The 22577-nt window shown below is 33.7% G+C and overlaps 7 protein-coding genes across 7 annotated transcripts; 4 read left to right on the forward strand and 3 right to left on the reverse strand.

Moving 5' to 3' along the window:
* Nucleotides 1-602: 602 nt before the first annotated feature.
* Nucleotides 603-2267, forward strand: PKNH_1355700 (zinc finger protein, putative; the record flags this gene model as incomplete). Its single annotated transcript, XM_002260930.1, has 1 exon — nt 603-2267. The coding sequence occupies one exon, from the start codon at nt 603-605 to the stop codon at nt 2265-2267; it is 1665 nt and encodes a 554-aa protein (XP_002260966.1).
* A 1611-nt stretch (nt 2268-3878) lies between these two features.
* On the forward strand, nt 3879-5726 carry PKNH_1355800 (26S proteasome regulatory subunit RPN6, putative; the record flags this gene model as incomplete). The annotated part of the gene is made up of 1 exon (XM_002260931.1): nt 3879-5726. The coding sequence occupies one exon, from the start codon at nt 3879-3881 to the stop codon at nt 5724-5726; it is 1848 nt and encodes a 615-aa protein (XP_002260967.1).
* A 524-nt stretch (nt 5727-6250) lies between these two features.
* PKNH_1355900 (uncharacterized protein) lies at nt 6251-6814 on the reverse strand (the record flags this gene model as incomplete). Its single annotated transcript, XM_002260932.1, has 1 exon — nt 6251-6814. The coding sequence occupies one exon, from the start codon at nt 6812-6814 to the stop codon at nt 6251-6253; it is 564 nt and encodes a 187-aa protein (XP_002260968.1).
* A 1861-nt stretch (nt 6815-8675) lies between these two features.
* Nucleotides 8676-11042, reverse strand: PKNH_1356000 (pseudouridine synthase, putative; the record flags this gene model as incomplete). The annotated part of the gene is made up of 1 exon (XM_002260933.1): nt 8676-11042. The coding sequence occupies one exon, from the start codon at nt 11040-11042 to the stop codon at nt 8676-8678; it is 2367 nt and encodes a 788-aa protein (XP_002260969.1).
* Nucleotides 11043-12419: 1377 nt separating this feature from the next.
* Nucleotides 12420-16280, forward strand: PKNH_1356100 (conserved Plasmodium protein, unknown function; the record flags this gene model as incomplete). Its single annotated transcript, XM_039113608.1, has 15 exons — nt 12420-12546; nt 12855-13123; nt 13233-13385; nt 13564-13644; nt 13817-13887; nt 14063-14189; nt 14285-14366; nt 14558-14606; nt 14758-14872; nt 15095-15163; nt 15310-15387; nt 15635-15701; nt 15810-15863; nt 15963-16069; nt 16212-16280. 15 exons carry the CDS (start codon nt 12420-12422, stop codon nt 16278-16280), a joined length of 1518 nt encoding a protein of 505 aa, XP_038969981.1.
* A 607-nt stretch (nt 16281-16887) lies between these two features.
* On the forward strand, nt 16888-19577 carry PKNH_1356200 (conserved protein, unknown function; the record flags this gene model as incomplete). Its single annotated transcript, XM_039113609.1, has 10 exons — nt 16888-17080; nt 17220-17317; nt 17469-17793; nt 17980-18119; nt 18325-18474; nt 18577-18655; nt 18784-18934; nt 19149-19194; nt 19318-19395; nt 19518-19577. The coding sequence occupies 10 exons, from the start codon at nt 16888-16890 to the stop codon at nt 19575-19577; spliced, it is 1320 nt and encodes a 439-aa protein (XP_038969982.1).
* A 1674-nt stretch (nt 19578-21251) lies between these two features.
* Nucleotides 21252-22577, reverse strand: PKNH_1356300 (choline kinase, putative; the record flags this gene model as incomplete). The annotated part of the gene is made up of 1 exon (XM_002260936.1): nt 21252-22577. The coding sequence occupies one exon, from the start codon at nt 22575-22577 to the stop codon at nt 21252-21254; it is 1326 nt and encodes a 441-aa protein (XP_002260972.1).

The raw sequence follows: 22577 nt of genomic DNA on the forward strand, positions 1-22577 counted from the left end.
GGTGATAAATGCTGACGAAACATTGTCATGTCATGCGGGCAATTCTTCTTTTTCTTAAAAAGGAAAACATGAAAAACGGGCATTTGCATGTTTCTTAAAAAAAGGGAGTTGCTTATAAATATATATATATATATATATATATATTTTGCTTAACCTTATGATGCCTTGTTCTTATTTTAAAGGAAAAATATAAATTGATGATAGTAGCAGAGGTGTCCCCATTCATTTCGGCAGGTAGTGATAATCCGCAAGAGGAGAAAATATTTTTTAAAGCGTCAGAAAAGTGAATGAGGTTTTATAATGGCTAGAGTTTAAGAAACAGCGGAAGAACACAAGACTGCTTAGTCGGAGTATACACAATATATACGACTCGGAAGAATGGGCTATTCTAATAACCATTGAATCCTTGACGTGGATGAAAGGAGAAAGAGTACATTTTAATGGAAAGTCATTCGGAAGGCTGTGTGGGAGAAGATGAACTAAATTGCGCATGGCGTTAGTACAAATTACACATAGACGAAAAGTATGTGCATTGTTGTGTAAATGCCCGTAGAAGGCCCATAGAATTACGCATATTTATGTCAGTGCCAACGAACGCCTAAATGACAGATTACTGGGTGAGCTCAAAGAAGCATTACTGCGAAACGTGCAACTGCTGGTTATCTGGTCACAAGGTGAACATAAAAAATCATGAAAAAAGTGCAAGGCATATCGAAAATTTAAAGAAAGTGATCAGCGAATCGTTTAAGAGGAAGGAGCAGGAAACGAAAGAGAAAGAGTTGCTCGAAAGGGAATTAAAAAAATTAGAAAATGTGGAAAAGAAATTGCTATCTGATTTGAATAAAAATGAGACATCCCCTCATCGGAGCGATAACATCCTTTTGAATGCTTCGAATGCACACTCCAACAGCAGAAGTGGTTATCGAAGCAGCAACAGTAATAATGAACGAATTAACGCAAGTAATATCGCCTTTAATAGTATCCAAAGTAGCTGTAAAAAGTGGGTTCCAATGATACATGAAGATACAGGTTCTTTAGTATTCTTTAATAGACTGAAGAATGAAATTGTGTATGAAAAACCAAAAGATTTTTTCGAAGAATTGTCGGAACATGAATCATTTGTGGAGCAAAATGGATGGTACAAATACTTTGATTATAACTCTCAAAATTTTTACTACTTCAATATTTATAGCTCGAAAAGTGTATGGCAATATTCACGCAACAGGATAATGAGTTTGATGGACTTTATCAGTAGATGTGAACAGGCTGCACAGCATAATATAAATCCCGGCAATAATGCACAAGCTGCAAGTCTGATTGTGGATACCGGCCCCGCGGAAAATCAGCATCATCCACATTTGAGTGGACCCCCATATTACGTGAATTACGCGCAAATGTTTAGCACACAGAATTACAATGTTTATGACACCTACAATACGTTAATGAATTCGGCAAACACCGAGCTGCAGGTGGCTGAAAACACAAAAGAAGAGTTAATTCAACAAAGTAGTGACAGCGGCGGTCGTAATATTCTTGCTGGTGATGGAAATCATGTGAAAAACAGTATGCATTGTGGTAAATTAGATGATGCATCTGCAGGGAAGTGTGCCGATGGGGTTGGCGAAAATGGAGAAAGAAATGCAAAAGAAACGAAGGCTCGAGGAGGTGATACGAGTCCAGGGGTCAGCAATGCAATGGAGGAAGAAAATCGAAAGGAGAAGCTTCCATATGAAATGGGCGAAAACGCATTTAAAAAAAGTAGTGCACATTATGAAGAGAAGAATAAGAAGGCGAACATTTCTTTATCGTTTAAGAAGGTTGAAAGCGAAGGTACACTTCCGCATGGCACGAAGGAGCAGAAGGAAAAAGGTAAGATGGGCGGAGAGGACTCCAATGTGGAAAGCAGTAACGTACAACAGGACGAGAGTGCTAAACCTGGCATATGGGAAGTGGTGGAGAATAATGATGTAGAGACAATTTCAAATGAACATATTGAACAAATTTTTTACAACGTTAAATCGAAGCAGCAAATTGAAAAGGAAAAAATTGCACAGCTAGAGGAAGATATTCGTTACGAATATTCTGAATATAATGAATTTTATATAAAAAAAAAAGAATTAGAAAATGAAGAAATATATTTAAACCAAGAATTCAAATTCGTGGACAAACCTATATATAAGAAAGTCATTGATAAGAATCGTGACAAAAAGGTGGATTTTGCCAAACGCAGCATTAAGGGAATGAAGAATAAAAAAAAAATTACATAGAGCAAGATAATCCCCTGTATGTGTGTTGAACCCGACAATGGTGGGTCACTTACTCTCCATTTTAAAAACTCTTGGAAAAGTTCACAAGTTTTTTTCCAATTTGAATGTGCCAATTGGTACATAACTGTGTGTGTGCAGATATGTCTATACCGTGTGGACTGTAGTGTTTTTTCTTAAAATATGCTTTTTTTTTTTCTTTTTTTTTTTTTTTTTTTTTTTTTTTTTTTGCGTTCAACCTAGTAGGTAGTCCTCCTACTCAAAGGGGCAGTTACTCAGAACGGGTCTTATTCTTGTACCTACGTTTTTTGCCATTTTTTTTTTTTTTTGTTGTTGTTGTTTTGTGTTTATTAAAGTAGTAAATATAAGGTCTTTATTTTTTTTCTTTTTAATTTGCATATATGAATATGCATATGTAGAAATTTTTAGTAATATCATAATAATTAAACATTTGGAAAAAAAAAAAAAAAAGGATAATACAATAAATATTCCCATGATTATATCAGAAGGAATTGCAAAACGGTTTGAACCCTTTTTATATCGGAATGTGCACAGTTGGTGAATCATAACAGAGAAAGTATTTATTTCTTTTAAAGCCTTATACACATCCATAGTAATATTGTCAGTGTGGGGGAGTGCACTAGTAACTTCATGTGTGTGTAATACAAGCACATAAACGTCTTAGGGGGGAGTGTTGCCTGGGGAAGTGTGCTGAATTTATAATGCCGATAAACATAAGATGGGACAAATTTTGCAAGAGCGAGGGAGATAATTTGAGGCTGAGTTTTTATGTGATGCGTGTAGCGGCAAATGGTTTAAGCAATGTGCAGCGCATGGTCCGCAAATATTGCGCAATGAAAAAAATTTTAAATATAAATATAAATGCATATCCAATACATGTAAAATTTTAAAAAAATGAATATTATCTTTAAGCACCTGATATAATTTTTCTTACGTGCCACTGGGAACTATGGCAGAAGAAAATACACGTTAAACACGCATGTTAATTTGATGCACAAATAAAAGGCAGGAAAAAAAAAAAAAAAAAAAAAAAAAAAAAAAAAATGCAAATTTCATCCTTTGTATTAGATTGTTGATGAATACTTAGAAATGTTCACCCTTGATTAGGCGAATTTGAACAAAGGGAGGGTAAGGCAAAATGCATCGATAAGGCCGTAAACTGTCCCTTTAACATTTGCGTTAAGGCATTATTCAGAAATATGTGCATAATGTACATTTGTTACGGTTGCCTTTTCACCTTTTTAAGAACGCTTTAGATATTTAAGCAAGCGTAGTGGTACACAGTACGCAGTTATTGTACTTTACGATCTGGGCCTTGCTACATATCAGAAATATTTGTACTTTTTGGGAGTTGCTTTTGGGGAGGGGCACACATATGATTAGTGACCATTCATCATTTCGAACCATTTCGATAATTTCCGTGTACACATCGGTTTAGTGTCCCCCCTTAGGGCAAGGCCACGTTAGGAAGTGCGACTGGGAATCTAAGTTGGGAAAACGAGCGTGAAAGTCGCAGCACACATAGCGCTTCGCACACCGTTTGGCATACCGCTTCGTACAGCGCAACTGAACTAACCACATTTTCCGGACAAAATGGAAGGCTTCGAAGAGATCGAGAACGCGTACAAGGAGATAGAGGAGGAGATCATAAAGACGGTAGAGGGACTATGCGGAGGGAATTATCTGCAAATCAAGGACGAAGTGATCATGCCTCACATGAGCGAAAGTCTAATCAACAAAATTATTCTGCTGAACAGACACATTAACGATAACAGCAACGAAGAGGAATTTGAGAAAAAGGTGACGAACGAGAAGGTGATGCAGATAAATGACAAGCTGATATATCTAGTATGCGACTACTACATTAACAAAAAGGAGATTGATAATTTAATTAACTTTACGTCGAGCAATGAGAACTATTTTAATGTGTTACCTCAAGCGAAAACAGCAAAGTTGATAAGGAACATCGTGGAGAAAATATCAAAAAAAATCAGGAACGTGAGTACGCTGTATATCATATTTAAAAAGTACATGAATTGGGCATATGAAAAGAAAAGGAATTTTTTAAGATGCCGAATAGAAGTAAAAATAATCATTTTGTTTATCCTAAAGCAAAAGTATAAAACGGCTCTGAGCTTAATCGAACGATTGTTGAAGGAGGTGAAGAAAGTGGACGACAAGACTTTGTTACTCGAACTGTACATTGTGGAAACCAAAATTTACATGCTCCTAAAAAATTCCACCAAGATGAAAGCATCGTTGACTTTTGCGAAGAACATTGCCAATACGATAAACACGGCTATTTATATTAATAGCGAAATAGATTTGCTCTCCGGAATATTATATATATATGAGAAGGATTACAGAAGTGCGTACATTTACCTGTATGAATGCTACGAAACGCTCTACACGTATATTTACAATAGCCACAACAATACATTAGACTTTTTAAGCAAGAAGAATAACGACTTTTACGCGGTTATTATACATAACATAATTAACACGAGCACAATATCGTCGCAGAATAAGACGAAAAGTATAAGTCAAATTAGTCCCTTTTTACTCTCCTTTTACACGTTCTATGAATATTACGATAGCAACAACAGTATCCTAAATTTGGACGAAGTTAATATTTGCTCAGGTAATCCCAACTTAATATACAGCGATGTGATATGTAGTATCAGCTCGAGTTACCAACAACTGGAGGAAGAAAAAATATACTGCATTACCAATCCAATTGAACTAAATTATGAAATTATTAAAAATTTGACATTTGATAATTATGGTAATTTAATAGAAACCAAATCGGCTACGAACACTGTGGATAAATCTATTTTTATCTTTCCAGAAGAGAGTTCTATATGTGGAAATTTTGGATTGAATTTAAATATCGAAAATTTAAAAATTATTGTCCCTTTGAAGTACATGCTGCTGTGCAAAATTTTGGAGGAAAACAACAGGAAAGACATCAATAATATTTTGTGTGAACAAAATAAATTAAATTACATTCCAAATAAAGAAGTTCAAATTTTGTTGGAAATATCCAAGTGTTACGAGAACAGATCCCTTGATGTATTTGAAAATATAATTAAGGTTAATATTTTCCTGATAAATGTAGACAAAGTGATTTACAACTACTTGAAGGACCTGTACGAATTACTGCTGGAAAAAAATATTTTAAAAATTATCGAAGCTTATAGTTGCATCGACTTGAACTATATCGGCCAGAAACTTAACCTAGATTTGGATAAAATTATATCCAAGTTGTCCGAAATGATCCTGGATAAGAAGCTGAATGCCACTCTGGATCAGAACGTCGGTATTTTAATTCTCTATGAGGATATGCCCGAGACGAAGACTTACCAGAACGTTCTGGAAATAATAAACAACTTGACGGAGTCTGTGGATATACTTTACCAGAAGGCCCAGCTGACCGTGTAACGGTGTTGCTGAAAGTGGCTATAGTGGCGAAGGAACACCCAATTTGTGAACAAGTGGTGGCGCATAGAACGGAAGGCGCCTCCTTTTGGAGAATAACCATTCTCCCCATGGAGAAGGACTCATAATTGTTATTCTCATTTTGAAGGAATCAACTTTTTAAGGAAGCAGGGGTGCGCATTACTGCGCAGGTATGCACCGTGCTTGGTGTTATTATTTTTTTGCCTTTTTTACATGGACAATAATGTGTAGAAGCATTGGGGCTGCCCCACCTTTTTGCAATTTTAAAATTTTTTCTGCATTGTATTATATTTTTCCACTCCATACTAAAAAAAAAAAAAACAATTTATAAAATATGCATCCGCAGAGAAGAGTCACGAAAAAGGTGAAATAGAAGTGAATCAAAAAAAAAAAAATAAATAAAATAAAATAAAATAAAATAAAAAGAATAAAATAATAACATACGTGTGATGGAGAAATGTCCAATTAAGGAGTACGCTTCCAGCTCGAAACGTGTGCGTGGAGCACTACTCGAGGTACCAGAACATGGGTCCCTCTCCCTTGGATCCATCTGTCCTTTGGGGCATCCAGGGGAACGAAGTGGACTTGTTCTTTATTATGTAATTACTTCCGTACATACACATGGTGCAGTAGAATAAAACGAATGACCATAAAAACCAGACAATCGATACCTCTACTTTGTTTGCATCTTTCAGGTGTTCCGCATCTGGAACGATTCTCTGTGGGTGTTTTTGTTTTAACCTGTTAAACAGAATTAATCGAAAGACATCTGTTCGTTCAGGGCCGTGAAAGGCACTTCCTCTTATCTTACTCGTTTTGGAATTACCTGCGTTTAAATCATTCATTGTTATTATTTTTCCATGATAGGAACCATTTAAGTATGTAAACATATCATCCTGAGCTTTAGCGGCAAGTGGACTGATGACTTTGGTTTTTTCCACTGGTTTTATAATATCTAGCAAATTCGATGGTGCGATATACTTCCACTGGTTGTAGTCATGCCATTTTCCTAAGTAGATGTGATTTCCTGCTAAGTTTCTTCTTGTTATGTTGAAAAGGCCTGACGCCATTTTGGTCTACTCGGGAATGGCGGGTTCTTTCAGAGTGTATATTCCGCTGGGGGGGTAGCGCAAATGATGGGTGGTGATTTCCCCTTTGAAGTACCTCTCTGGCCTGTTCTCCACTCCTTTGTTTATTTACTATTCTGACCGTTTTTTTTTTTTTTTTTTTTCCTTCTTTATAAGTGTTCGTTGGAAATGTTGTTTGATTGTTTGCACTGGATGCCGCTGGTCCGGGACGCTTCTTACCTTTTCTGGAGTATTTACGGAGGCCTAAGTCGTTGCTCAGGCGCACACATATTCTTCCGTTAAAAAACGTGTGTGCTTATTTTTGTTGATAGAAAGCCTCAATAAGCGGGAAAAGAGGAATGCCTGGGGGAAAGGGCGTTAACTCTTTGCCATGCACCTCAAAATGGAAAGGTTATAAGCGGCAGATGAATATAAATGAGTACACATGAACGTTCGCATATACTAATGTACGTAAGTATGTATGTTTGTATGGGGGGTGAATCCCTATCGCGCGAACTGCTGACGGGCAAAACTCCCTTCTGTGCAATCCTATTTTTCGCGGTCAGTGGAGAGGCGTTTTAAAAATTGAAAAAAAGGTTAACTATTTTCAGCTGGTACGCGAAAAAGGAGAAAAATAAAATGCGCAGGTAAAATTATTTTAAAGAAAAAATTTCCTTCTAAACTATTCGCCCCCCTGCTGGCAATAATTGCACCCTTCCCTCATCGCTACATTTCCATTAGTTATGCAGGAGCAAAAAGGAACAATTAAAAATAGTTTTCTGGTGGACTTGGATACTCTGGAAAAAAATTGCACCGCGCGGATGTATGTGTTGCATTTTGTATGTATGCCTTTATTGAGTTCCTTACTTGGAAAAATTGTTTTTCCTGCGCGGAGTGTTACCTTTTTTTTTGATGAGTAAAGTATGCAGTTGGGTGTTTTCAAAAGCGTAAGTTGTGTTGTTATTGTGTTAAAAGAAGAGTTAATAAGTGGGTACCAAATAAGTACACAAAGATGTTGATTATTTTGCTGAGCTGTTGTGCACATGGAAATATATGAGCGGAATCACACTGCTACTCAGGGCGCAGAACATTTTGAAGAATCCCCCATTTTATCATAGTTAACCGCTCGTATAGCCTTTCAATTTTCTTCTTTTCAATTTGGACCCCTTTTACACGACGATCTTCGGAATGATCAGAGGCGGCACAACAGAAAACGCTGTGTGTGTAGAGTAAGACGTCACTCCATGAGCATATACAATGTTCTTAGTTGGAAATTCCTTTAAATGAAAAAAGATGACGATTTCGTTATACCCATCTTGCCAACATGGTTAAAGCTGTGCTGCGTTTTTCATTACGACATTGTTTTCGTTAATGTAGTGGTAGTGAGGGACGGAGCGAACTGAATTATATGTGCCGCTTTAAGGGAAGCCTTCATCCCAAAAGGGGGCAAAGATTTAATACAGAATTGTGGTATATTTCAAATTGAACAAAAATTGTTTTCAAAAAAAAAAAAAAAAAAAAAAAAAAATGACTTAACAAACACTGCAATGACAAACAGATAGCATTGGGATAAAATAAAAATGAATTAACGAATTTTTGTTTATGGAAAATGTAAATATTAAACCGCTTGGGGATATCCCAAATGGACAGACAAAAATGAAAATTAAAATGGACTTGCTTTTTTTTTTTTTTTTTTTTATTTTTTTTTACGCTCTTCCATTATGAGAGATAAATTGGAAGATGGCCACACAGACGAAGGGTTAAAAATTGGCCAATAGGTAAGGGGGGGGAAGAATTCCAACGTTGTAATTCCCTCTAGGGGTATGAGACCAACGTATGGACACCAAACAGAGTGGACTATCCCCTACTGGACATTTAAATCGTACGTAAAACTTGATACATCTAAGTTTAATATATTAACGAATGTGTCTTGCCCAAAGAAGTGTTTCAAGTTTGGAAAAGTTCTTCCTCTGTCTCCATTAACGAACTCTTTTATATACATCCCTGACTGTGCCAATAAATATAATAAAGAAAAATGTTCATGAACAAAAACGAGGTTGAATTCAAAAATTTTCCTTTCTCGTTTTAGTAGACTCCTTCTATGGAGTACCCTTATTGGAGTTTTTTGTATTACATTAATTATACAAATGTCGTTTTTATCATAATTTAAAACGTCTTGATTTATTTTTTGTATTTTTTCTTTAGTCATTGGGGAAGAGTGGTATATGATGCATTTATAGGCCTTTTTTCTCTCTTCACCAAACTTCATAATTTTTTTTATCAAGGCATAATTTGTGCTAAAAGCAATGTTGCTGAATTTTACGTCCACAAGGTTGCCAATATTATAGTCTTCATTGGCATTCCTTGTGATGTTTTTTTTTATTACATCCAAATTGGAAACATTGTTTGGGGGGATACATCCATTAAGATTGTCACAATTGCCGTTTTCCGAATTTCCCTTGGCATCATTTTGGGAAATTGGATCTTCTTTGCCAATTTCGTCAAAATTTCCCTCTTCGTCCTCCCCGATGGACTCTCCCAATAGTAGCACTTCCAGTTCTTTATTGTAGTTACGTGAAATGTTCAAACTGTGTATCTTTTGTTCCTTCACAATTTTATCCTTTGTCTGTTCAGCAAGAACTTGATGGGATTCTATATCGTATAACATAATGGTATCTTTTTTGTTTATCAATGCATAGCTGTCGTTAATTTTCTGCAGGGGATAATTCTCCTCTTTCAATGTGGGAACGTGGTCTCTTACAGAATTGTCATGTGCACAATTTTCTTGTTGGAGAAAGCGATTTATCTGATCTATTGTTTTTATTTCGAGGGAGTTAACACTATCAGTGTGAGTTAATTCCATCCTTCTTAACTTACTAAAGAACAAGTAAAAATTTAGGAAGGAAAATTTCGTCTCTTTCAGAACAAAGAGGAAGGGCCTTCCTATGTTCATCATTCGAACATCTTTGTCTTCCCTTCCGGATGCCATAAACACCTCATTGCACGATTGGAATGTTTTTTTAAAAATGTGACAAATACATTCTTCCACTGACAATGCACTTTGTGATTCATTATTTATGAACCACTTGGTCTGTGACATTTCTTTGTTATATTTATTGTAGTAACCACATACGCATAAGTTGTTAATAGATATGTATACGTCGAGGGTTGGAAGTGAGGGGGCAAAGTCTAATTCCCTATTTTCCCCATCATGAGACGGATTTGTGGCATTCATTTTTTTTTCTACCTCTTCAGTTTCTTCCCCATTGGGGGGAGAATCGTCATTATGATCAACCTCGTCATTATGATCAACCTCGTCATTATGGTCAACCTCGTCATTATGGTCAACCTCGTCATTGTGCAATATTTCATTTTCCTTATACCCATCGCTTTCATTTGTTATTTTCCTTTTTTTCTTGTAAAGGCGATATTTTCGACTGTTATTTTTATGCGCTGTTTCAGACGACTGACTGCTATTTACAGTTTTGTGTTCACCTGCATTAACATTAAAAATTAACACAGCTTGTTTGTACAAATTGATGACGAATTCAGTTTGGACCAGACTTAGGGATACACTATCACATATTTTACGGTAAAATGTTATGTAGAAATAAATCAAGAAATATGCAAATGTCTTTAAAATTTGTTTATTGGAAATATTATTGCCTGTTCTTTGGGGGGATACTAATATGTACTTTTTTATACGTTCAAAATTTTTGTGAAATGTGTCGTGGGTAATATTTTCCTCTTCGCAAAAAATTTGGTTCGTTTTGTGTAAATAGAGAAAAAAAAAAACTATATCAATATTCTTCAGGAGGTGAAGTACATTTTTTATTCTATTAAGTACCTTGTTCATATTTTTTTCGTCTTCTGCACTGATAGGGGAATTTTCTTTTAACACTTCATGATGGAAACAACTATTTTTATTGTAGAGAAGTATCAAATCGATATTATGTAGTCCATTGCACATTTTGCATAGATATAAATTCGTGTACACCTTCTTATACACATTTCGCATGTCTCCTTTTTCTTTAGCGTTTTTATGTTGATCAGCTACGTATTTTGAGAACCATTTTTTATCATTGTCTAAAAAGATATTCCTCTTTTGGTTTGCTTTCACGTCTGGTGTGGCATGGTTAAAATCGTTTAAAAAATATCCGTCGAAAAAAAGGTACGCATGATCGTTTAGCGATTCACCAGATATGGAACAGCGATAGCATATATTTTCCATTTTTTTGTTTTGCGCGATGGTGTGGATGAAGAAGTAGAGGTAGAGGTGTGAACAATTTGGGTTATAGTTCGTACGGGGGATGTTTTTTTAAAATGATTGAACGAGTTGAATGTTGTCATAAATGGGCGCGAAAAGAAAAAAAAGATTTACCTTCGCCCAGGTGTATACAAGCATACATACACTCCTGCCTACGCATGTGCATCTGCACTTAGGTAAAATTTTATTCATTCATTTTTGCGAGGTGAGACAACTGCTGCGCAAGAATTTCATCGTCAGAGCTGTTCGTCATAATCTTTCTTTGTCAAAACAGTTCCTTCACATTTTAATAATGTTAATCCATTCGTCGCTTTCAAGGGGCTAATTTTAAAGCATCGCCAGCGGGAAAAAAAGATGAGCAAATTGTTTTATGCGTCATGTATCTATGGATATATACATTTATATGTAGGCCATTTTGTCAACAGAAACAGATTTCTATGGAGAGGAATGTAACTTCTGTTAAAAAGGATAAAAGGACGAACTTGTTAGTTTCTATCCATACAAGCTGAATGCAATAAAAAAGAAACATGAAGTAGTAAGGCAATATAATAAATCGCACTCAGGTTCAGGGGAGGGTGGTTATATTGAGAAATTTTTTTTTTTAAATTTAAGTGACAGCACAAGTGTAGTTATTTATTATTTTCTTAATTTTCTCTATGTATATTCTACTTTAAAATTTTTTTTTTTTTTTCCACCTTTTATTTTCATTAATCTTGATTTTCCCACGAATTGTACTTCACTTCTTGATATCTTATATCAGTATATATTTTTTTGTTTTACTTTTTAACATGTGTACATATATAACGTATGGTTTTGACATTAATACAATTACGCATTTTCATACATGTATGTGAATAAATATCTGTACACATTTATTAGCGTTTCGACCTTTTCTTCAGATGATATTTAATGTACATTTCTGATTATACATTTTGATGTTAAAAACGCATAATGATATCTTTATTGGCACATGTAATTTCTGTACTGTGCGACTTTTACTTGCTTCTATTTTAACCCCCCAAAGAAAGGTGTACTACAGTTCTTTTTTTTTTTTTCTTTAACATACCATGGTGTTTATAACAAAATTTAGTTTCTGTAGAAAGGAGCAAACATTTATACACATATATAAAATATAGGTATCTTTTTTTTTTTTTTTTTGTTTACCTATTTTGTTAAAGCGCAGAAAAAAAAAAGCTTAACATATTCTGCTAAAGAGAACAATAGCTAGAAAAACATCACCCATCTGAATTTGTATGCGGGCATATAAAATACACGGTGGACGCGCATAAATAACCGGGCATCCCCGAAATTGCAAAAAAGTTCATTTAAATTTTCATCATAATGATACGGAATAATGAGTTGAATTGCAAAAACTTCGATTTATTTTCTTATGTGGATCCTGAATTATGCGAGGAGGAAGATTTGTTTGAGTCTAACCGGGCACCTTGGTATTATCACCTGACATACTGTAAAAAAAAAAAAAAAAAAAAAAAAAAGGAGAAATGTATGATGTGTGTGTAAATAGAAGTAATATATGTATAGATGAATGGATAAGTAACCCCTGTGTAGAATAATAAATATCGTTGTAAAAATGTGTTATGTGTCATTTGTGAAGTGTGACAGGGGGGGGAAGGGCAGCGCCATTTTCTCGTGTTGACATGTGTATTAGGGCATGGCTAAATGAGCGAACTTTTTCCCCCTTTTAATTTTTTTTATTTTGCGCGTATTTAAAAAAATTTTCCTTTTCGAATACTTTCCTGGTACTACCTTCTACAGTGCTAGAATTAAGAAAGGATGACTTCAAAAATATAAAAAGCATCGTGGAAAATGAGAAAAAGAGAAAAATTGAGTACAGTCATATATTAGACATCATAGACTACCAAACATATAGTGACATTATGCGAAAAATAAATTCCAACATGAAAAATGTCTTATCTGTTTACTTATTTTCATGCAAATATTTTTTAAGTAAATACTCTGAAAACACGGAATCCAACAGGCATGTGCATTTTGTGTTTGTGTTTGGGAACATCACGGCAGATTTGGTAAGGAAAATATGAAAGGGGGAAGAGAAGTGAACTGAAAAATACTCCTCGCCGTTCTAACCAGAATTCATGGAGTTACTTTTTCACGTATGACTATCTTTTTTTATAGGATTCCGTTTGTTCGTCCATAATATATAGTTTTTTTTTGTACATATGGTATTCCTTAAAAAGCAAGACTGCCAAAAAGAAGAATTTAGATGTGCTGAAATTTTTTATCCCCGTGATTAACATTAAGAGGAGTGACATGAAGCTTAAAATTTTGGTAAAATAAGGCGTAGACCATGCGTAGACAAATGGAATTATATCACGCGTGCACATTTCTACGTTGAGAATTATCACATTTCTTTATTCTATTTTAATGAGTGCAAGTTCCGAAGAACGAAGTAACTACCTATAATGTAATCCTTTTTTTTTTTTTTTTTTTCTTTTATTATTTTTAGATCAATTGGTGGCTAGAAAAATGTGAGATATACAACCCTGAGGAAATCCTCGTTTTTAATGATGACAAGAATTTGTTAGAAGTAAGACGTCTGGCAGAATGGAGCAATACGTAAAGGGTGTTTTTTTTTTTCTTCTTTTTCTTCTTTTTTTTTTTTTTTTTTTGCCGCCTGATTAAAGCATTATCCTCTTGTATGGTTATTTCGTTGTGCCTCTTCAGTTACTTTCAAATTCGAATTTCGCCCTTTTTCGCAGGTTCTAAAAAACGACAACAAGTACGATATATGCTTCGTTGACTTTAATGATTTCGAGCCGAACAACATATAGTAAGTTCGATGGAGAGAATTCTCCTCCATTTAATTTATCAGTTGATAACGTGTGCAGGAGATCTGCAAAGACGTAGAGAAATTTGCACCTTGTATAGGCACATGAAAAATGTGCATACGTGTATTTGGAAGTGTTCCATTGACGAGAAATTGGTTTGTCCACTCGCCCCTTCAGCAACATAAACAACGTGAAATCCATAATTGATCACCATATGCTTAAGGAGGAGGCGAAAAATAAAAGAATAACAAAATCGATATACCCGATTTATGTGTGCAGCTGCATGGTTATAATAGCCTATTTGGTAAGTTTAGTAGACGCAAAGAATGGACATTATATATGGAACAAAGTGAAAGAAACCATGTTTACTCATTGCCGAATTTTTTCTCATCATTTCAGTATAAGCACTCGAGCGAATTTCTTGGGATACCTTTCATTAACAAAAATATGATGTGGCTCATATATGGGACTATACTAAGGGGTTATTTAAGAAAATTGCAAAATGTGAATTACTTTCCTCATGAATTGGGTTTTATGCGGACTATACTTTTAGAGATATTTCGGGCATGTTCATATCGCAGAAGAGTGTCTGTTTATGTTTGTACAAATGAATATAAATGTGCATCCTTTTTCTTTTTTTTTTTTTTTTTTTTTTTTTTTGCCTCCTTGTAGATTCTAACAATTTCCCAAAAGGGGATTTTGGAAAACGATGGATACAATCGTAATTCATAAGAAAAGAGAAATGAGGAATACAAATGAGCTTTGCAGATTTCAATTGGCTGTAGCTTCATTTGAAAAATAGTTACAGCGGATCAATTCTTAAACTCTGTGGAATTATTCCTTTTTTTTTTTTTTTTTATTTCCATTTTTAGGGACTTGAGTATTTTCTTATCCTTGAAAAGATTTTTTCGAATATCAGACAAAATGGACATATACATTACGTACAGTTTTAACAATATAAGATTTTCCATAGATTTGAAAAAATTCGTAAGTTACAGAAATTAAGGAAAATGAGAAATTACGAAATGAGACATAGTTCTGAAAGACACTTGTTGTTCACCCATTTTGAATAAAAATAGAACAAAATAAAATTGAAGAGAGCGACATGAGAAGGAATCACCATTTTTTTTAGGATAAACATTTTTAAATGCTAATTTATGGGTTTTCCATTTATTATTTTATTTTTTTTTTTTCTATACCTCCTTTCAGGGAATAGAGAATCTTCTGTTTGCCGATTATAAGGACTATAATTATGAGATTTTAAAAAAAAAAATAAAAGTAAAATAATAATAATAATAATAATAATAATAATAATAAAATATAATAAGCATTCCCTACTTGAGATGTTGAATATTTTACTGCACGATGCAATTTTGTATAATTTTATTATCATTATTTTTTGTTTTTTTCGATTGCTCCTTCAGATTAGAATTGCATCCATAGATTTTAGTATAGATTTGCTATTCTCGAATGAGGATGTTAACCGTTTGGTTCATAAAGTTGTAAGCGTTGAGGAGAGTTCGAAGCAGAGACACAATGACCTGGTCCCCTCAGTTCATCTAACCACATGTGGCTGGGCGCATTAGCACATATCGACATATGGCTGGGCGCATTTGCACATATAGACATGTGGCTAGGCGCATTTGCACATATAGACATGTGGCTAGGCGCATTTGCACATATAGACATGTGGACTACTTTGATCCTATTAAGAAATATCATTTTGTTACCCTCCTCCCTTTTTTTTAGCATGCACTCTGCGCTGAAAACAACTTTTCGATTTTCATACTAATCGGATCTTATTTAAATAATTATAGTAATAAAGGAAACGTGGAAAAGGTTGAAATGGGTATATAGAGTGACGGTAAAATGGTCATTTATATATATTTTTTCCTTTTTGTGTGTGTGTTGCTCTTTTTCGTAGAACTATTTAAAGACATGGGAATCTTCTTTTATAACAATGACGTGAACAAGGATGGTAATCCATGAGGACGAAAGTATCATTAGTCATTTGTCTATATGTTAGTTCATATTGACGAATCTCACAAATTCCTATATCCTTTTTTCCTCTTTTAAGATTTAATTAACGCATTGTTTTTGAACAAAGACATAAAACTTTCCAAGAAAGGATGTACAAATATAACCTGGGGAAATGATATGAAAATCTTTGACACCTTCCAAGTTGTAATTAGACTTTTTCCCCACCCCCCTCTCTTATTAGATTCATATGTGTCCTCGTAAATATCATCACTATTTCGTTTTGCTTATTTTTATATCTTTTTTTTTTTTTTTTTTTTTTTTTTTTTTATCTCCCCCCCCTTTGCAGAACAATGAGTGCTACTCCCGAAAAAGATTAGAGTATTTCTTATCTGAGTATTTTTTTTCACGTGGTTAAAAATTTGCATATATTTTTACATACGTTTTATGAATACCTACATTTAGTGTTGCACAATTTTTAATTATACCTTTGGCTTCTTTTCTGCACATAGCCAGAGCCGCAGAAGCTGAAATAAAAAATGAGAAAAATAAGAAAGAGTATAAAGAAAACGTTTATTGATTTTTGTGAAAGCGCGAAAATTTTTTTTTTTTTTTTTTTTTCTTTTTTCAACAATTTTTTACGTTTCTCCTTAAATGTGACAAGGGTAAATTTTCTTATTAAAGGAGCAATATACAAAATTTACGAAAGGGGAAAAAGACAATCATCGCTACGTCTGTCAGCAAAAATGCGTAAAAATTAGAAAATACACGATTAAACAATTGTATGATAATAGGGAAAGAGAGACAGAAAAATTATAACCGCGTGCACGCGTGCACGCGTGCATGCGTGTATGCGTATATGCGTGTACATGTCTATGTGGGTCTATATAAATATTCCTGTAACAGGGAAGAGGCAGATGCACCATCCCAGGTAGACTGCTATTGTAAAGTCAAAAATAATCATTAAAAAGATAAGTAATTTCTGTAAAGAGAAAATTTTCATCCCTCTCCCCATGTTATAGCACATGGATAAAGCTATCTCAAACGTAGATATCCCTAATGACATTCCAAAGAAAAAGGACAAGCAGGAAGTTCCTGCTTCGGAATGCCCACAAAATGGAATTTTAGAAAAATACGATATTTTTTCAAATGTGTACACCTCAAGTGATAACCTCAGTTTTGTAGATAGCGAGGAGGACACCTCATCTAAAAATTTAGGTCTCTTGGAAAAATTTTCTGCTCGATTACACTATTATGAGGAAACTTCTATTCGTTAAATCAGTGTTTTTTCCTTTTAGGTGCATATTTGACACTACAAAATTTACCCATGCATTTTGATTCTCACATCTATGTGCAGATAACTTGAAAAACCAAAATATTTTAAGCCTAACTGTCCACAACATAATAAATATATACCCAAACAATGAAAGGAACAGGGAGTTTAAGAAGTACAAGGTTGTCGAACATTTTTAAACGCCCCCTTTTTTCTGCGATCGTATGGGGACACAAAAGTATAAATATATATATATATACATATGTGTAGTGGTACTTGTATAGGATGGACGATTGGAGAACTGTAAAATTCCCCCTTCGCTTTTACCTGCAGCAAAAGAAAATAGAAGAAAAAAGAAAGAAGGAATATGATGAAGAAAGGGAGATAATCGAACAAAAGAAAAAAATATATGAAGAGAAAAGACAGAAGAAGCTGCACATATATAACGTAGAGAAAAAGAAAAAGAAACTAATAGAAAAGGAAAAATATAATAAGGAAAATATAGAGTATAATTATTTAACCATCTCAAAGCATTTTGAACATTTAATGGAAAATGGGAAACACAGTGATATTTACTTTTCCTTTCACGATATGTACATTTCCCCTATGAGGTTGTACTATTTTGCGAGTGCAAGTGTGGATCAAATTTACTATTTAGGTAAATACGCAATGCAGAAAATAAAAAGGGAAAAGTCTCTTCAAAAATTGTTGGTACAATCCGTATAAATATATATATATATGTATGTTTGTTTGTAGGTAAATATGTATGCACTTGTGTTTGGTATGTACTGCCTAAAACTGCCCTCCTACCTCCTTTTGTCGGCACTTTTAATGTGCACAACAGATTTATCACGAAAGTGGCTTCCAGACAACTATGTCTCTATCATACTTGAATTGTGCTCACGCAAAAGGGTTAAAATTTTGAATTTGTCCTTCAACAAAATAACCTTCAAGGGGTTAGGGCACATCACAAAATTTTTATTGGTAACATAGGAGAGGCAAAAAGGAAAAAAAAAAATATGTATGTGTATGTATATATATATATATATATATATATATACAGAATAAAATAGAACAACTCACCATGTATAGTTTATAATGATGCTCTGCGAGGGAGGTAAATACGGACGATTCCGAAAGGGGAAACCATACCAGTAATGTATCATCTCTTCAAACTACTAATTTGTAGGAGAACAAAGTGCTGTTTTGTCTTAACCTGGAAAATAACGACTTAACAAACAAGGGTCAAAATTCCAATGAACTCAATAAATTTTTCGAGTCTATGAAAAATAACAAAGGAATAAAAATATTGAATTTGGCTAACACAAATATGGACAAGGTAGCCCTTTTGCGTCTCCCAAAAATGATGATGAAATTTTCTGGCCAACCTTGTATTATTATACGAATATATATGTGAGAACAAATTTTCTTATCGTTTTAGAGCAATGGGGAGAGTTTGTGCAAAATGCTAGAGGCCAACAATTCCATAATAGAAATGAACTTTGAGAATAGCAATTTTAGTAAGTTATAACATTGTTGATTTGTATGCCTGTGAAGCGCATGGACGTAGAAGGACTTACCCATTGTTGAGCTTCGTTTGTCCAATTTTGCTCCGTTTAGCTCCATTCGATGTTTCCTCTCTTCTCAGCGCGGGATCAAAATTGCCAAATAATTAACTGCCTAATCCGGAATAAAAACATATGGTTAAAACAAGGCGAGATAGAAAAAGAAGAAAATGATAAAATGGAAAAAGAAGAAAACTACATGCAGGCGTACCTGATGTCCGTCGAATCGTCCATGTAATAATTGAAATAAAGGGAAATTAAAAAAGCAGAGGTGTAGTGGATCTTTTTTTGTCCATACATATGCACATGCCAGAGGAGCATATCATTGTTGCTACATAAAACAGTTCGGTTAAATTCGTTTGATATTAACAAAATTGATCATTTGTTACTACTTATCTTCTGCACCTTTGTCCATTTTACGACACGTTTTAATATTTCAACTTTTCAGAATTGAAATTGAAAATAGGGAAAACCGAAGAAACTTGAATAAAATGGTAAGAAAAGGGGAAAGAGTTGAAAGGAGAAACGACGGGATAAGTTGCTTCATGCATGTTTTGCTTTTACATACCCCTCTATTTGCACACACATATTTGCGTAATTGAAAAAAATATATACAGATATACGTTAATATGTGGAGAGAAGAAATAAAACAGAAGGAGTTGAAGGAAGAAGCAATTCTTGAAACCCTGGAGAAGGTATTGCTGTTCATTCTTCCGGCTATTTTTTAGCCAAATAGGATAAGTGGTGCTAAGACATTTTTGTGTACATGTATATATGTGCGCGTCACTACCACCGGGGTTTCCTTTTTTACACATAGGAACACGAGAATAGGATAAAAAACGCCAAGAAGAAAAAAAAGAAAAAGAAGAAGAAGTGAAAGATTATTGAGGACCCTTCCTTTCATGTACCACTTTTTTTATTAAAAGTGGTATGTATGTAGTTGTACACACGAGAAACTTCTGTACATGTGGATACCTTAAAATGGTGATTTTCCCTTATTTTTTTTTATTTTTTTTTTTGTCTTCTTTCTTAAACAGTTCATGTCGTTTTATTGCAGATGAAACAGAAATTTTCACTGGAATTCCGCTAACTCGTTCGTAGAACAGCTGGAGAACAAAAATTACCGTAGAAATAATGCGCAGTTTTATCCTTGTAAGCATATCCGGCCCTAAATTAACTTTCACGTTAAATTGTGGGCGGTAATTTTTTGTGCGTGCCCAGAAGGTACCCTTCTTTGGTGCACTTGATTATTTTTTATAGTAAGATTGTCTAGCAACAACGCTACAGTTATATTTTAAAAAAAAGAAAGAAAAAGAAGAAGGGGGGAAAAATTCACAAATGCCTATGTTAATTTATTATAATGATTTTCAAATTTTTATGAAAATGGAATAAACACATAGGCAAATGTGCACGTACGCATATGTAAGTGCGTACGTGTGTGAAGTTGCATACATGTGTGGAGGCACATCCATACGCACAGGTTGGTACATTTACACAGATCTGTACAAGTGCAATGATCTGTTGATGCACAAAGATTCGCACACGGGAAAAAGCACTCGCACCCAAGAACATATACATTCACATAGTATACATTCACAAATGAAAAGTTCGAATATGTAATCTTCCATCTTTCTTAAAATAAATTCATGCAAAATACATATGCTACTTAAAATCTCATGGATATGACTCTAATATAAATATGTGACAAGATAAAACTGAAACAATGGAAAAGCATAAAAAAGGACGCAGGAAGGAGGGCGAAAAATAAAAGCCTTTATGAGCACAAAAAATATTTTGTGTGTACACACAATTAATTACACATAATTTAATGAATTATTTAATAATGACAATGTCTATATATATGTACACTCATATATTTCATGAAACGTGCATATACATATGTTTCAAAGTTATGTTATAATATGTATTCATATATGTATTTTTCCTTTTTTTTTCTTTTTTTTTTCTTTTTTTTTCTTCTTTTATTTATTATTATTTTTTTTTTTCTTATGTTATTTTAACAGCAAAAGTATATTCCTGAAAAAAAAAACAAATGCATAGTATTACATAAGCCCATTTTTAATATTGCCATTACAATATGATTTTATTCAAATTGTCTTAGCCAATAGAGGTATTGATAATACTTGCTGCTAAGTAACAAAACATAATTTCTAGATAACATAACCCACACACAAGATGGCTATGCGTTATGTTTGAACTAAAAAATATATATATATATAATATATAAATAAATAACAAAATAAAATATATATTATACTAACATATACAAACTGAAAAAAATTAGAGCCCTCCTATAAAATATTTGCATGAATAAATATTCATGTAGTATTTTCCTCATTACAATTGGGTGGTATTTATTGGTGTATTTGCTTTATTTCATTTATTCATTATTTATTATTATTTATTATTATTTATTATTATTTATTATTATTTATTATTATTATATTTTTGGAATAAGAGAAATAAAAGTTGGTCTCCAATTTTAAGATAACATTTCGGAAGAGTATCCTTGCACACAAAAAGCATGACTCTAATCGTAACCTTTAATAATGTTGTTTGAAATTAAATACTCCTTTTGGTCATCATACATTTTAAGCCTCTGTTCTGCATATAGGAAAAAATCAAATTCGTTGTAACTTTTTGTTTGATACCCTCTAATGATTGACCAAAATCCCCATAACAAATGGGCACCCAAGGCTTGTACCTCCACTGCCTCTAATATTTCATCAATTAATTTGGGGGTTGGTACGACAAGAGATTTGTCCAGATAATTTGATAAATATGCTGTGATAAACAATTTCCTATTTTCATAGGAAATGTATTTTTTCTTATCAATTTCAAAAAAGGGATAGGAGCTTACAGAATAATCTATGGATGTTTCGATGAAAAAGTTAGCTATATCTGTTGCGAGAAAATTAAAGCCAGAGTATTCAAAATCAATTAGGCGTAAACACTTATTGGTATTAATAATGTTGTTTTCTTGTAGATCATTATGGCAAAAAACGATAGTATTGGCTAAATTGTCTGACTTGGAATACACCTTCATAAATTTAATAAACTTGTCAGATTCCTTGATATACTTATGAATATCACAATTATACTTTTCTATATTTTTATACTTGAAGAGCTGATTTTTCCATTTTTCCATCATTTTAAAGATACACGGTGTTCTATCCCAGTGTTCAGGTAAATGACGTTTCCTACTGAGGGTATGAAATTTACCCAACACATTTGCAATACCAATTAATATGGTTGGGTTCTTTAAATCATCAATTCGGAGGGGATCTCCATAAAGCCATTCCTCTATTCGCCCCCCATTAAATGTGTTTAGCAACTGGGGAGCTATTTTATATTTGCTCATAGTTTTGTACACTTCAAATTCAGAGATTGTATTGTACAACTCGTCAACGTGTTTTCCATAGATCCTAAATAAAACACGTGTCCTTATGGAATTATAATTGTTTGCCGTTTCTTCTTTTAGGCCCACCTCAAATAACTGATTGGTTAGTCCACTTAGTATCTGCTTAACCCTTAAATTATCTTCGGTAAAATGATTCCACTCTGGTACTTTTTCCAGGCATATTTTTTTAATATATAAAGGATCCGTTAGGTCCGAGAATTCTTGGGCACACAAGGGTATGTCGTTCTTTTTATTAATTTCGTGTAAAGGAAATGGATTCTTGGATATTTCTATTTCCTGATTTAGCTGAATAGTGCTATACATTTTTAAGTCTTCAGGACAACAGACGGTTCCATTAGGGGGCGCTTTGAAATTTCCATTGTTCTCGTTTTCAGCATTTGATAAATTGTTTTTATCATTTTTAATATTTTCGTATGTCCTGCTGATACTTTCCAT

This window comes from Plasmodium knowlesi, assembly GCF_000006355.2.
Source record: "Plasmodium knowlesi strain H genome assembly, chromosome: 13".
NCBI classification, from domain to species: domain Eukaryota; phylum Apicomplexa; class Aconoidasida; order Haemosporida; family Plasmodiidae; genus Plasmodium; species Plasmodium knowlesi.